General features: G+C 42.8%; 1 protein-coding gene across 1 annotated transcript; it reads right to left on the bottom strand.

The window, feature by feature from the left end:
• Nucleotides 1-10,895: 10,895 nt before the first annotated feature.
• Nucleotides 10,896-14,698, bottom strand: LOC122035324 (oligopeptide transporter 5-like). Its single transcript, XM_042594736.1, has 5 exons — nt 14,294-14,698; nt 14,102-14,199; nt 13,022-13,859; nt 12,530-12,712; nt 10,896-11,522 (listed from the first exon to the last, which is right to left on the bottom strand). The coding sequence occupies exons 1-5, from the start codon at nt 14,696-14,698 to the stop codon at nt 10,896-10,898; spliced, it is 2,151 nt and encodes a 716-aa protein (XP_042450670.1).
• Between the last annotated feature and the right edge of the window lie 1,296 nt (nt 14,699-15,994).

Below are 15,994 nucleotides of genomic sequence, written 5' to 3'. Positions count from 1 at the left end.
TGGGCTCTAAATGGATATTTCATCTTAAGCATCGAGCTGCTCGTTCTCTTGAAAGATACAAAGATCGACTTGTAGCTAAAGGATTTAGTCAACAACCAGGTATTGACTTTAATGATACTTTTAGCCCAGTCATCAAAATTATATCTGTCAGACTATTATTATCAATAGCTGTTAGTTCTAATTGGCTTGTACGACAATTGGATATTTCAAATGTATTTCTCCATGGTCATCTTGAGGAAACTGTATTTATGGAGCAACCACCTGGGTTTATTCATCCACAATTTCCATCTCATGTTTGCCAACTCAAGAAATCCTTATATGGTCTTCGACAAGCTACTCGTGCATGGTTTCATCGACTATCTAATTGGTTACAAGCTCAAGGATTTTGTGGATCAAAGACTGACTCGTCTTTATTTCACAAATATAATGATGGAAATATGATATTTTTTCTTATTTATGTGGATAACATTCTGATAACCGGAAATGATTACAAGGGTATCACAACTTTATTAAGTCTTCTCAATCAAGAATTTCCTACTCGAGATTTGGGTATTGCTCATTTTTTTCTTGGTATTGAGCTTATTCCATATGAGGATGGCAATCTTCTCTCTCAGAGCAAATACATTACTGGACTTCTTCAAAGAGCCAAAATGGATGGAGCACATCCGGTCTCTACACCAATTGTTGTAAACAACTCTCCAACTTCATCCTCTCCTGCTCTATCTGATCCACAGATTTATCGAAGTATTGTTGGGGTCTTACAATACGTCACTATCACATGCCCTGATATTACTTTTGCAGTAAATCGTGCTTGTCAATTCATGCATGCTCCAACTGAACAAAATTGGGATAATGTAAAAAGAATACTTCGCTATCTCAAAGGTACTATTCTACATGATCTTCTTTTATATCGCCAATCGTCTCGAGATTTACATGCATATGGTGATGCGGATTGGGCAAGTTCTCCTGAAGATAGACGCTCTACTAGTGGATATGCAATATTTCTTGGACGAAATCTTATCTCATGGAATTCGAAAAAGCAACCTACGGTATCTCGTTCAAGCACTGAGGCAGAATATAAAGCTATAGCCAATACAACATCAGAAATTATTTGGCTTCAATCACTTCTCTCTAAACTTCATCTTGCATTAAATATTGCACCAAAAATTTGGTGTGACAATATTGGAGCAACATATCTTACAGCAAATCCAATCTTTCATACTCGTACAAAACATGTGGAAATTGATTTTCATTTTGTTCATGAACGTGTGGCAACTCAGAAGTTATCCGTCAATTATATTTCTGCTGAAGATCAAATCGCTAACATCTTTACTAAGCCACTATCCAGACAACGTTTCAACAAGTTAGCAAGCAAACTCAACATCAGAGATCTCCCGTTGAGTTTGTCGGGGGGTGAAAGAGATAAAACAGAATTATCAAAATTGACCGGATCAAATTACCAAATCAAATCATATTAGTATTTGGATTATTCTAATAATTTTGTTATAATTATTCTCAGAATTATTCTTAGAATAATTCTGTTATTTATTAATTAGTTATTGACCAAGTACTTTTTGAACATTATATATTGTATTATCCTTAGGACAAATATCAATGAACAATTAATATGATTTGATTTGGTAATTTGATCCGGTCAATTTTGATAATTCTGTTTTATCTCTTTTACCTCCTCCTCGCCACGCCGTCACCGGACAGACCGGTCACTCCCCATCTCCTTCTCCTCCTCATGACACCGTCGTCGGGCTAGATAGACATTGCAGCCGCCTTCTCCCTCACCGTCGGAGCGGACGACCAAGCACCGCTATATTACTGTCGTTGCATGCGCCTGCGGTAGCACGTTTACCGCCTCCGGCCATCGCTGCCCCGCATCCCTCACTGTTGTCGCCGATGCGACGAGCAGTAGCGGTCCGATCTCATCGTCGCCTCACGTAGGCCAGCACGCAGCTGCTGCTTCTCCCTCCTTATCAGCGCCCTTCTCTCTGCATCCTGCCCTCTGGGGCCTCCACCCAGCTTGTTGTCGCTATGAGATTGTCGGCTGATCACTCCCGTGCCAAATTTTCCCCGAGGCAGTGTAGATTCCTTGTCGTTGGATTCTTCCGACCTGTGTGCCACTATTGTGTTCCCGGCCTTAGTGTCGTTATTGTGTTTCGGCTTTCATGCCGATCTGGCTTGTGCATTGTGTTCATGTCTGTGTGTAGTGTCTTGGCCTGCGCGCCAATGTATTATCATGACTCGTGTGTTGTTATTACGACCCGGTCTGCGTGCCGCTAGTACCTTTCGGCCTGCGTGTCGTGATCCTAACCCGACCTGCATGCCGATATTTTATCTCGGTCTACGTATCGATGTCTTATCCTGGTCTACATGTCGCTATTATCTCCGGACCTGCAACTCATCTTCTGGTTCTGTTCCGTGTTGGACTCCGCGTCGTCAGATCCAGCTCCTCGTCTGGCGCATTCATGTACTCTTCCGGGTCGCGACAACTCGAGCAGCGTCTCATCCGAGGGCACCCCCTGGGCCAGGGCACGTTCTCTGTACTCACTCATTATTTATTTCATTATTATATTATTAGTTTGTTATTCATATATTCGTTGGATCTGCCTCGAGTATCGAGGTACCGGAGACCAGGTCAACTCGGTCTCAGGCTGCATGTACCGTTAACCAGAGGACTTCTGAAGACTTGGTCAACACAGAAGCCCTCTCAGCACACCCCCCCCTCGGGACATCTTAACTCAGTCAACATTCCATCCACCTCACCCGACGATCCATCTAACTCAGATTTCGGATAGGATCAATTTGGCGTCGTCTGTGGGAATCTTCTCCACCTGTCCTGGGACGTGAAGATGGACAACGTCGGGAGGTTCTCTGCCATTATTATAGTTCCAAGATGAACATATTATCTTCTACCCTTACTCCACCGGTATTCGGGAGTTGAGGGATCGAGTGGAGCTTCAGTTGACTAACAGGTTAGTTTTTCCATTATGTTTTTTCCCCTACTCCACGGGTATTCGGGAGTCAAGGGACCGAGACAAACCCTTAGCCGTTTAGCACATCTCCCCGATCAGGTACGTTACAAGCTCTGCTCCCTTTTTACTGTTATAGGAGCTATTATAGCTCCCTGATAAGAAAGTAAGATCCTAGTTCCTTAATCAAAGACTAGGGCCTTCGATATTTGATCGGACACTAGGGGCCCAGCTCCCCGCTCATACACAAGGGGCACAACTCCGCGATCATTGGCTCGCAGTATGTCTTCTCGATCAGGATCTAGGGGCCTCGGTCTTTGACTACAGGCTAGGGACCTTACTCTCCAATCAGGGACCAGGGACCCAGCTCCCCGATCAGGTGTGTTATAGGCTCTGCGCCTTTCACCATAAGGCTGTGCATCCACTTATTGCTACAGGCTCTGCATCCTTCGCTATGAGGCTCTGCATCCTCTTACTACTACCGGCTCTGCACCCTTCACCATGGGGCTCAACATCCTCTTACTGCTATAGGCGCTTTACTCTATTATTATTATATGCTCTGCATCCTCCACCTGTTTTGCATCCTCTTACGTCTACAGGCTTTGCTATCTACACCCACAGTGTTATGCTTCCTTCTATGGTTACGTCATCAACAAGTGATTCAGATGATAATGCTCCTCGTCGCATGCTTCCCATTAGTGATATTTATGAGCGTTGCCCACCAAATGCAACTCGATATCCCCTTCCACGAGCTTTAGTGGTCTCTTTAAAATCTATTGAACCAACCTGTTTTACACAAGAAAACAAGGATCCAAACTGGCGTAGTGCAATGACTACAGTATTTGATGCACTTCTTCACAATGGAACATGGACTCTAGTTCCGCACACTCCCTCAAAATGGATATTTCATCTTAAGCATCGAGTTGCTGGTTCTCTTGAAAGATACAAAGATCGACTTGTAGCTAAAGGATTTAGTCAACAACCGGTATTGACTTTAATGATACTTTTAGCCCAGTCATCAAAATTATATCTGTCAGACTATTATTATCAATAGTTGTTAGTTCTAATTGGCTTGTACGACAATTGGATATTTCAAATGTATTTCTCCATGGTCATCTTGAGGAAACTGTATTTATGGAGCAACCACAGGTTTATTCATCCACAATTTCCATCTCATGTTTGCCAACTCAAGAAATCCTTATATGGTCTTCGACAAGCTACTTGTGCATGGTTTCATCGACTATCTAATTGGTTACAAGCTCAAGGATTTTGTGGATCAAAGACTGACTCGTCTTTATTTCACAAATATAATGATGGAAATATGATATTTTTTCTTATTTATGTGGATAACATTCTGATAACCGGAAATGATTACAAGGGTATCACAACTTTATTAAGTCTTCTCAATCAAGAATTTCCTACTCGAGATTTGGGTATTGCTCATTTTTTTCTTGGTATTGAGCTTATTCCATATGAGGATGGCAATCTTCTCTCTCAGAGCAAATACATTACTGGACTTCTTCAAAGAGCCAAAATGGATGGAGCACATCCGGTCTCTACACCAATTGTTGTAAACAACTCTCCAACTTCATCCTCTCCTGCTCTATCTGATCCACAGATATTGTCGTCACTATCACATGCCCCGATATTACTTTTGCAGTAAATCGTGCTTGTCAATTCATGCATGCTCCAACTGAACAAAATTGGGATAATGTAAAAAGAATACTTCGCTATCTCAAAGGTACTATTCTACATGATCTTCTTTTATATCGCCAATCGTCTCGAGATTTACATGCATATGGTGATGCGGATTGGGCAAGTTCTCCTAAAGATAGACGCTCTACTAGTGGATATGCAATATTTCTTGGACGAAATCTTATCTCATGGAATTCGAAAAAGCAACCTACGGTATCTCGTTCAAGCACTGAGGCAGAATATAAAGCTATAGCCAATACAACATCAGAAATTATTTGGCTTCAATCACTTCTCTCTAAACTTCATCTTGCATTAAATATTGCACCAAAAATTTGGTGTGACAATATTGGAGCAACATATCTTACAGCAAATCCAATCTTTCATACTCGTACAAAACATGTGGAAATTGATTTTCATTTTGTTCGCGAACGTGTGGCAACTCAGCAGTTATCCGTCAATTATATTTCTGCTGAAGATCAAATCGCTAACATCTTTACTAAGCCACTATCCAGACAACGTTTCAACAAGTTAGCAAGCAAACTCAACATCAGAGATCTCCCGTTGAGTTTGTCGGGGGGTGAAAGAGATAAAACAGAATTATCAAAATTGACCGGATCAAATTACCAAATCAAATCATATTAGTATTTGGATTATTCTAATAATTTTGTTATAATTATTCTCAGAATTATTCTTAGAATAATTCTGTTATTTATTAATTAGTTATTGACCAAGTACTTTTTGAACATTATATATTGTATTATCCTTAGGACAAATATCAATGAACAATTAATATGATTTGATTTGGTAATTTGATCCGGTCAATTTTGATAATTCTGTTTTATCTCTTTTACCTCCTCCTCGCCACGCCGTCACCGGACAGACCGGTCACTCCCCATCTCCTTCTCCTCCTCATGACACCGTCGTCGGGCCAGATAGACATTGCAGCCGCCTTCTCCCTCACCGTCGGAGCGGACGACCAAGAACCGCTATATTACTGTCGTTGCATGCGCCTGCGGTAGCACGTTTACCGCCTCCGGCCATCGCTGCCCCGCATCCCTCACTGTTGTCGCCGATGCGACGAGCAGTAGCGGTCCGATCTCATCGTCGCCTCACGTAGGCCAGCACGCAGCTGCTGCTTCTCCCTCCTTATCAGCGCCCTTCTCTCTGCATCCTGCCCTCTGGGGCCTCCACCCAGCTTGTTGTCGCTATGAGATTGTCGGCTGATCACTCCCGTGCCAAATTTTCCCCGAGGCAGTGTAGATTCCTCGTCGTTGGATTCTTCCGACCTGTGTGCCACTATTGTGTTCCCGGCCTTAGTGTCGTTATTGTGTTTCGGCTTTCATGCCGATCTGGCTTGTGCATTGTGTTCATGTCTGTGTGTAGTGTCTTGGCCTGCGCGCCAATGTATTATCATGACTCGTGTGTTGTTATTACGACCCGGTCTGCGTGCCGCTAGTACCTTTCGGCCTGCGTGTCGTGATCCTAACCCGACCTGCATGCCGATATTTTATCTCGGTCTACGTATCGATGTCTTATCCTGGTCTACATGTCGCTATTATCTCCGGACCTGCAACTCATCTTCTGGTTCTGTTCCGTGTTGGACTCCGCGTCGTCAGATCCAGCTCCTCGTCTGGCGCATTCATGTACTCTTCCGGGTCGCGACAACTCGAGCAGCGTCTCATCCGAGGGCACCCCCTGGGCCAGGGCACGTTCTCTGTACTCACTCATTATTTATTTCATTATTATATTATTAGTTTGTTACTCATATATTCGTTGGATCTGCCTCGAGTATCGAGGTACCGGAGACCAGGTCAACTCGGTCTCAGGCTGCATGTACCGTTAACCAGAGGACTTCTGAAGACTTGGTCAACACAGAAGCCCTCTCAGCACACCCCCCCCTCGGGACATCTTAACTCAGTCAACATTCCATCCACCTCACCCGACGATCCATCTAACTCAGATTTCGGACAGGATCAATTTGGCGTCGTCTGTGGGAATCTTCTCCACCTGTCCTGGGACGTGAAGATGGACAACGTCGGGAGGTTCTCTGCCATTATTATAGTTCCAAGATGAACATATTATCTTCTACCCTTACTCCACCGGTATTCGGGAGTTGAGGGATCGAGTGGAGCTTCAGTTGACTAACAGGTTAGTTTTTCCATTATGTTTTTTCCCCTACTCCACGGGTATTCGGGAGTCAAGGGACCGAGACAAACCCTTAGCCGTTTAGCACATCTCCCCGATCAGGTACGTTACAAGCTTTGCTCCCTTTTTACGGTTATAGGAGCTGTTATAGCTCCCTGATAAGAAAGTAAGATCCTAGTTCCTTAATCAAAGACTAGGGCCTTCGATATTTGATCGGACACTAGGGGCCCAGCTCCCCGCTCATACACAAGGGGCACAACTCCGCGATCATTGGCTCGCAGTATATCTTCTCGATCAGGATCTAGGGGCCTCGCTCTTTGACTACAAGCTAGGGACCTTACTCTCCAATCAAGGACCAGGGACCCAGCTCCCCGATCAGGTGTGTTATAGGCTCTGCGCCTTTCACCATAAGGCTGTGCATCCACTTATTGCTACAGGCTCTGCATCCTTCGCTATGAGGCTCTGCATTCTCTTACTACTACAGGCTCTGCACCCTTCACCATGGGGCTCAACATCCTCTTACTGCTATAGGCGCTTTAATCTATTATTATTATATGCTCTGCATCCTCCACCTGTTTTGCATCCTCTTACGTCTACAGGCTTTGCTATCTACACCCACAGTGTTATGCTTCTTCTATGGTTACGGATTCTGCTCCCTCATATGGCTATGAGCTTCACTCCCTTGGACGATCAAGATTCAAATTATTCTCTCCCTGACTCCACGGACATTTGGGAGTCAAGGGATCGGTACTATTTCTCTCACTAACTGTACGGGCATTTGGGATTCGAGTTAGCCGGCTGACATCACTTCGCGATCAGGTATGATAAAGGTTCTACCCTCTCATATTGCTACGGGCTCTGCTTCTATGGGCTTCAAGGCTTATCCTCCCCCGGTCGGGGTCGAGTTATCGCTACTGGTCTCGGACCAGAGTATCACCACCGGTCTCGGATTGGAGTATCGTTAATAATCTCTCGGTCGAGCTTACAGACTAACTCTCGGTCAGGCTTCCAGATCAATGCTCAGTCGAGCTTCCAGACCAATTCCTGGTCAGGTCTCCAGATCAAGTCTGGGTCAGACCTCCAGATCAATTCATGGTCAGATCTCTAGATCAATTCCTGGTCAAGTATCCAGATCAAGTACTGGTCAAACCTACAGAACATTTCCTGGTCAGGCTTCCAGAGCATTTCTTGGTTAGTCCTCCAGAGCATTTCTTGGTCATGCTTCCAGATCATTTCTGTTGGAATGTATACTAAAAGTCTAGCTTTTTGTATAAACATATAAGAATCACATTGGTCAAATGTCTACATTTATATACTAAGTGTAGTTATTCAGTTAATTTATATTGTAGATAACATGGTGTGTGGTGTCACACACAAAAGATCATGTTATCAATACCTTATAAATTATAAACAGTTGCTCACAACCAAGATGAAATGGGACAAACCATTGGAGTGGTTGTAGTGTAATTAGGTATTAGTTTATCTTGACTAATAAATTACATTAGCACACAATAAGTGTATTGAGCAGGACCATTTGAGGTAGTTTCTTTTTATACTGACTATATAAAAGAACAATACCTCTGTTATTATGGAAGTGTGTACTCTTAATCATGATATAATAACAAACACATATACTTAATATTTATTTCTTTAATTTATCAAAGGGTGCGATTTAGCTCGATAAATCAATAGGCCCGATAAGCTGGGAAATGATATTATTTATATGATGTGTTGTTGATTATAGAATGAAATTGTGTCCTAGTAATCTAGGTTGATGATGTCCCCTTGAGGAGCTCATAAGGATTGTCATGTAAACCATGCAGGTGGACTTAGTCTGACATGATGATAAGGTTGAGTGGTACTACTCTTGGAGCTAGATATTAATTAAGTGAGTTGTTAGTAACTCATTTAATTAGTGGACATTCAATATCTTAAACACAGGGAGACTAACACACTCATGATAAGAAGGAGCTCATATAGTAATATGAGATTAGTGTGGTAGTGCAATAATAACTCTTTAGTGGAATGAGATATTATTGATGAACTCGAGTTGGGTGTTCAGGGCGAACACGGGAAGCTCAAGTTCATCGGGAGACCAAAACCAATTCCTCCTCGCGGTCCCTGTCATAGCCTCTTATTTATAAAGTCTTATACCTGGTAGACCCCGTGGTTGTTTTGATGTGATCAACCAAGTTGGTTAGGTCCTGCTTTGTGTTTGATCCCTGTATCTGAGTGTGCAGGAGCGCAGGAAGTCGAGCGGAAGACGCAGCTAGTGAGAAGGACAGCACGGGAAGGAAGCCGATGGGCTCGGTGCATCCGAAGGACGAGAGAGCTATGGAAGAGTACGCCGGTGGGCGAGAAGAACGTGCACGACGTTCGAGGGACGTTAATCAGGGAAGGAAGGCTGCTCGAGGAGAAGGCCGAAAATTGGATTCGGGTGAGCCCTATTCCGGTTGCCCGGAATCACCCAAAAGAACAGAGCTTCGGAAGTTGAAGCAGAGAAGCGTGTATGCTGGAAAACCTGCTCAAGACGCCTTCATCATGGCTTGAAGGCGCCTTCAAGGCTTGATGAAGGCGCCTTCATCGGGTCAAAATGACTGTTTGCGCTGCGGATAGAGTTCTATCCATCACTCCCTTGGAGGCGCCTTGGACCTCTATTGGAGGCGCCTTGGACCCCTGGAGCTAAGAATTATTCATCAATTGTTCTTTCAACTCTATAGTCATTCCTAGCAACTTGTTTGAGCTTTCCATTGTGTAAAAGGCTTCTCCGCCTTCAGAGAAGGAGATCTTTTCAGAGCGCTTTTTTTCTTCCTTGGATTAACAACCATCTTGGTTGTAACCAAGTAAATCGCTGAGTCTGTTTCTTTGCTTATTTTATAGTTGCTTATTATTTTGAGTTGAAAGTTTGAGGAGGGTATATTTTATTTTCAGAAGCAATTCACCCCCCCCTCTTGCTAGCCTCCGCTGCACCTACAATTGGTATCAGAGCCAGACCGCCTTAGAAGGACTAACAGCTTACTGAAGCACATAGAAGAATGATATATAGAGTTGCAGCATACAAGATAAATTTTAAAAGAAGGAAATTTATTTGGAGTTTATCAAGACCACAAATCAATCAGCAGATGTTCTTATCAAGATTATATCTATTTTAAAAAAAAGGTAGATCCGCTACCTTAGCGGCCCCCCTAGTGTCAGCCTCACGGATATAGAGGGAGGTTCATGCAGGTATACAGGCTATAGGCGCATGGCGAGATAAACCCTAGGTCGTCAGTTCCTAAGAATCGACCCCTGGCCATTAGGCCAGAGATACCATGCGCCTACCGTCTGCACTACGCCTTGGGGACAAGATTGTATCTATTTAAAAGCTTTAATGGTTAGTGGATATTACGAAGATTACAAATTAAGAGGGTGTTAAATGATAATTAATTGATTAATATAAAATATTAATTGTGTTTATGTTTCTTAGGAGTCAATTAGTTGTATTTTATATTTTCCATACAATCAATGTATTTATGAAGTATTTCTTTATAAATTAATGTAATGCATCTATGAAAATAACGACAAAAGATCAAAAGTTAGAGAAGTAAATTTAAATCTTCTCAGAATTTCCATTATCTTTTCTTCTATCTCCAACACGAAATGCTCGGGAGTGCAACTCATATGGCATTTGGCATTTAGGACTCAATATCTGACAGTCGAGTAGGCTTGGATTATCTCAGATCGGCTCAGATAAACTAGCAACTCTAGTCCTAGCTTGGTGCTCTACAATCTATTGCTTGGCTTAATTAGTCTATCTTAGGTGACTTAGCATGGTGACTTAGCTGACTCAAGATAGAGCTACATAGGTGAACTGAATAGATATCGATGGTAATAATTTAACTTGAGTAGTGTAAAATTACATGATTTGAATCGTTAATCTTGTAATGAATCGATGAATTGAATGAAATTCATATCATTTCCTTTTCCTTCAATTTCTCAGGGATTATAGGAAATGTTTTTGGATGTTTTGAACAAACAAATCTTGTTTAAGTGCTAATTGTGGAACAACATACAAAAGTCAATTACATGACCATTTCATTGGAGTTCAAGACAACCCTTGGGGATGTAGGCACCGGGCTCAGTAGGGCATTTAGCGAGCTGGCAGTAGTCATCGGTGACGCCTCCCCACCAATTGACGGAGTTGATATTATAGTTGCCGAGGGTGAAGAAGGCGATGACGGCCATGAAGCTTGTGCCGGCGTCGAGGGCAGCAGACAGCACATAAGCGTAGCGGCCCCACCACTGCTTGTGGTGCTTGAGCACCCAATAGTTGAAGACAAAGCCGACAATGAACCAACAGTTGAAGTTAACGGTCTTGACTAGGGGAATGTAGCCGGCGGCCGCAAAGATGACGGGGAAGTTGATGAGTCGAATCCATTTCTTCTCTAGGAAGAGACGGTGGAAGAGGTAGACGGTGGCGGGGGCGAAGAGGCCAAGGAGGAAGAAGTAGTTAAGGCCAGAGTAGATGGAGTCGGGGCCGAACATCCGACGAGGCCCAACCACGCCCCATATAACAGAGGAGCTGAAGAACACAGTGTCGCTAGGGCACGTCCACGGGGAGTCCTTCGGCAGCAAGTTGGTCTCACAAATGTGGGGGATGTCAGAGAGCAACCACCACGCTGTGCCGAAGTAGCTCGCGTTGGCGATCACCGAACCCGCTAACTGATCAAACACAAACAAATTAATATTCTTTCCTTCCTTCTTTCTTTCTTTCATTTATTATTATTATTATTATTATTACTCTAATTGTTTTGAGTAATTGATGGTCTTCCCTCTCTTAGTGATTCAAAATCTATATATATATAAACATACCTGATTAAGAACTCTTGCCCCTACACTATAAGAACATCTTCAACCCGCAATATCTTGCTCTACTCATACACTATGAGAATATTCTTGACCGAGAATATTTACTATTTAAATATCTGCTTACCAAGCACATCTCCACTCCATAAATACACTATGAAAGCATGCTCGTTCTCACGGGTAGACGCAGTTGGTACTTGTATGAGTGCTTGTTCTAATAGATTTTGGAATCAATTTTCAGAGGGTGTAAAATGTTTTATTAGATTTCTGATCTCCCTCATAAAAAGGGTTGCTGCACAAGGGAAAAATACCGCCCCCCCCAATTTACTTGTCAGTATCTTACCGTGGAGCCGACAATACTAGACCATTTGAGATGAGCGATATCAAATTTAATTTTCTCCACTATGGAACACGCCCGATTGGAAACATCCTTGCTTTACTTACAACCTTTCCTTAGGGATGGAACCTACATCCACCTTCACACAACCATGTGGGACTACACTTGCACATTTCAGCACGGTCAGTCGATAGTTCCATAATTATCGGCAATTGCCATTAGACACGACCAGATGGTAACTAGCAATTAATACTTAATGGTCACCTTTCCTTGTTGTCGGACACAAGGGGCCAAACCCTAACGGCAAATGTATAATTAAGAGGGCATCTAAACCCTAAAATCTAAAAACTCTAAACTCTCGTTTTTCTTATTCTTCCACTATAGACAGCGTCTTCCATTCCTTAATAATGTTACAATAGATATAAGAACCGGAGCTACAAAGGCACTGAAGCAGTCGACTCTATCGATCATAACCCATAGAGAGGAGAGTGAGACATGGAGTAACATGAATCAACAACTTAATTACCTGTGCGATGAACATGGATCTAGGAGGAATCTTCATGTAGTGACCGAGCTTGAAATCGGACAGAAAGTTGATGGCTTGACCCATACTCGTGCTACCGTAGGTTTTGAACACCACACTCGCCAATGGATTCCCCGGCATTATGTAGCCAATCACTATCTCTGTTAGTATGTTGATCCCAGGCATCTGCTCATACACGAAATTAATTAACTAATTAATAAACGAATCATATGATTTTCAAAAAAAATAGACTACTGTGGTATTGATTATTGATTTTCAAATACAATACTATGTTATTTTAAGATTTATGTAGCACGAGATTGAGTTTTAAAATACCCCACCACAATACTAGTGTTTTTTGTTTTTTTGAATGAAGTATTAGTGGGCAGTAGAGATAAAATCAAAAAGCAAATGGAATTCTATCTGTAATTTAGAATGCACCCCTCTGCCTGGTTAATTGCAGTTATAATTTTGATTATAATTATAATTATATACCGTATTGGTGGTGGCGGCGATGATCCCGATGGGCAGGGTGAAGAAGAAGGCCATGGCCATGGCCAGGAGGAGGCCCCAGTAAGGCAGCTGCAGGGCGCGGCCAAAGCCCTCGACGGTGTAGATGGAGAGCGCGGTGACGAGGAGGAGGAGGAGGTGGAACCACCACTGCGGCACGGCGGCGTAGTTGGCCTTCATCATCCGGCCGTGCACGTCGAGGAACTTCTCGTTGGCCTTGGACGTCGCCTGCCGCCACAGCTTGAGCATGTACTGGCCGTCGAAGAGGAGGACGTGGCAGAGGGTGGCGGTGAGGGTGGCGAAGCCGATGCCGTAGTTGATGGCGAAGGAGGTGCTGATGCGGATGTCGCTGTAGTTCTCGTACTCCTCGACGTTGAGGGTGAAGGTCTTGTTGTCGAGGACGCGGCTGAGGTCGTAGGGCTTGCCGGAGCGCTCGAAGAGTTGGGAGGAGAGGAAGGTGAAGCGGCGGGCGTCGTAGAGGTTGGACCAGTAGCAGAGGGGCAGGAGGATGTAGACGAGGATGACGTAGCCTGCGAGGACGTTGCAGAACACATAGGTGGGGGCCGCTATGGGGCTGCCGATCATGGAGGCGGTGGCCCAGTCGAAGCCGATGGCGCCGACGCCGAGGCCGCGCATGCCGGAGCCGATCTGGTGGATGGGGATGGAGTCCTTCCAAATGAGGCAGAGGATCGAGATGGAGCTGATGGCCGGGAAGAAGTAGTTGGGGACGATGTAGTAGGAGAAGCTGCAGATCATGCAAATGAGGAAGAACTGGAGCCGCGTCACGCCGCCCTTTACCCGCCGTTCTTCCTCGTTCAGTGCTCTGTAATATTGCACAAAGCTCGTTCAATGCAACTTACAGATTGCACAAAATATTAGTCAATTAATCAATGGATTCGATCAGCAATATTAGTCATCGAATTGATATTTTTCAAATTATTTAATTAATTTGTGAAATTTAAAATCAAAATTGAATTGAATAAATAAAAAAATTGGAATTTTTTTTAATTAAATGAAATTTTGAATTAACCCAAATGTACTTTTAGAATCCAAGAATACACATACCTGAACAAAGATGCTACTACTAAAGTGCCAGGCCACCACATGTAAGGGGAATCCACCAAGTATTTTCTGAACAATCCAGCCCATCCAAATCCTAACAACTGAAGCAAAAAATTTTAATAAAAAAAATCAAAATTTATAATTCATTTTTTTATTTAATTTACAAATTTGGAGATGAGTTTTTGTGATGATTACTTGAGTGGTTTGTGTGAGGAGGATGGCGGCCATGACGTTGATGCCGCGGTGGTAGAAGGCCTTGAGGATGGTGATGATGTGGACGGCGTAAATGCCGCCGGTGCCGGAGTTGGCAATGATGACGCTGACGACGTGCTCCTTCATGTTGAAGGGGCCGGGGTTGAGGGAGAAGGACCAGTCGAGGAGGGGAATCCTGATGATAGTCGGAGGGAGGACGCGGGCCATCCAGCGGCCCACGGGCAGCGCCAGGATCTGGACGAAGATGGAGTTGACGGAGATCTGGTTGGTCCGATAATTGAAGAACTGGTTGACGAAGGAGAGGAGGACGCAGCTGACGGCACCAAGGATCCATGTTCGGATCGTCAAGCACGGCTGCGATGGGTCGTCGGTCGTCAGCATCGTCATCCGCACTTGCTCGATCGGGCAATCGTCGTCTTCTTTCTCTATTAGAGATTAGAGCTGCTAAGTAAGAACACGAGGTGACAAGAGGAAGAGAAAGAGATTTCAAGAACACAAACCATTGAATTGGGAAGGAGAAGGTTCTGGGGCAACTGAAGCCATTAACAATGATAATATTGTGATCAATTAATTGAACAACGCAATAATAAAATTTTATCCCACTAGATCATATCAGCAAATTAAGATTGAAGTTGAAGGAATGAGAGAGAGATTTTGCAAGGAGTTGAATTTATAAGGCAGTGTGTCAGTTAGGATTCTCATAATTAAGCTTAATTTCCTATATAAAGCAATAGAACTTTTGTTACTAATTATGGGTCCAGTCCACCTTGTTATTGCTATATAGTAGTTGTTGTTGTATTGTGGTAGATTTCGATCCAACTGTCTTTACTACTCTTCTGGTTGTTGTTGCTTTATTTATCATAAGGATGCATTCATTTTGAAAATTGATTGTAATTTCCTTGATAGCTCAATCCATTTGAATTATGTGTCAATGTGATAAATTTGACTTTCTATAACATGCAGTTACGTTATTCAATCTGCTACGTGTCGCATGCTGCACAATTTCAAATTGTTAAAAGTTAACATATCGACGACACACATGCATCGCACACTACAATTAAGTGCATTTACAACTTACTACTGAGTGTTGTAGACGCTTTATTAGGTTCGTTGTAAATATTATTGTCAACAACATGTTATAATCACACACTGTTGATGACACATTGTAAAAAGTTAAATTTGTTATTGTGTGTGCATGATTCATATCATGCTCAATAGATTGTGCCTAGAGTGATGTATATGTCTTGCCACAATGACTTACTAACTCTCTGTTTATTTGGAGGTGCAATGAGAGAAAAGATAGATGTGATTTTTATTCCCTAGTTATCTATTATAAAATAATGACCTGATGAATTATAAAATCAATTTATATATCAATTTCTAGATAATATTTAATCCATCCAAAATTAATTAGAATGAGCTTTCCCTCCTATAGCATCATCACTCCTATAGCATCATCACTCGCGGTCGCATCATTTTTCACTCCTTTCCTTCCTCTTTTTTTTCTTCTTTTCCTTACCCCTTTTACTTGGAAGGGTAAAAATAAAAATTGAAAAAAAAATAATCATCATGGAAAATTTTCTCTATTTATTTTTTTATTAGCAAATGAACATGTTTATATATACAATATACATACCCTATAAATTACTCGCATCTAGGACTGATGTATAGGTACTTGCACCA

This window comes from Zingiber officinale, chromosome 11B (assembly GCF_018446385.1).
Source record: "Zingiber officinale cultivar Zhangliang chromosome 11B, Zo_v1.1, whole genome shotgun sequence".
Lineage (NCBI taxonomy): Eukaryota > Viridiplantae > Streptophyta > Magnoliopsida > Zingiberales > Zingiberaceae > Zingiber > Zingiber officinale.
The sequence above is the reverse complement of the archived record's forward strand: the minus strand, read 5'-3'. Positions and strand labels throughout refer to the sequence as shown.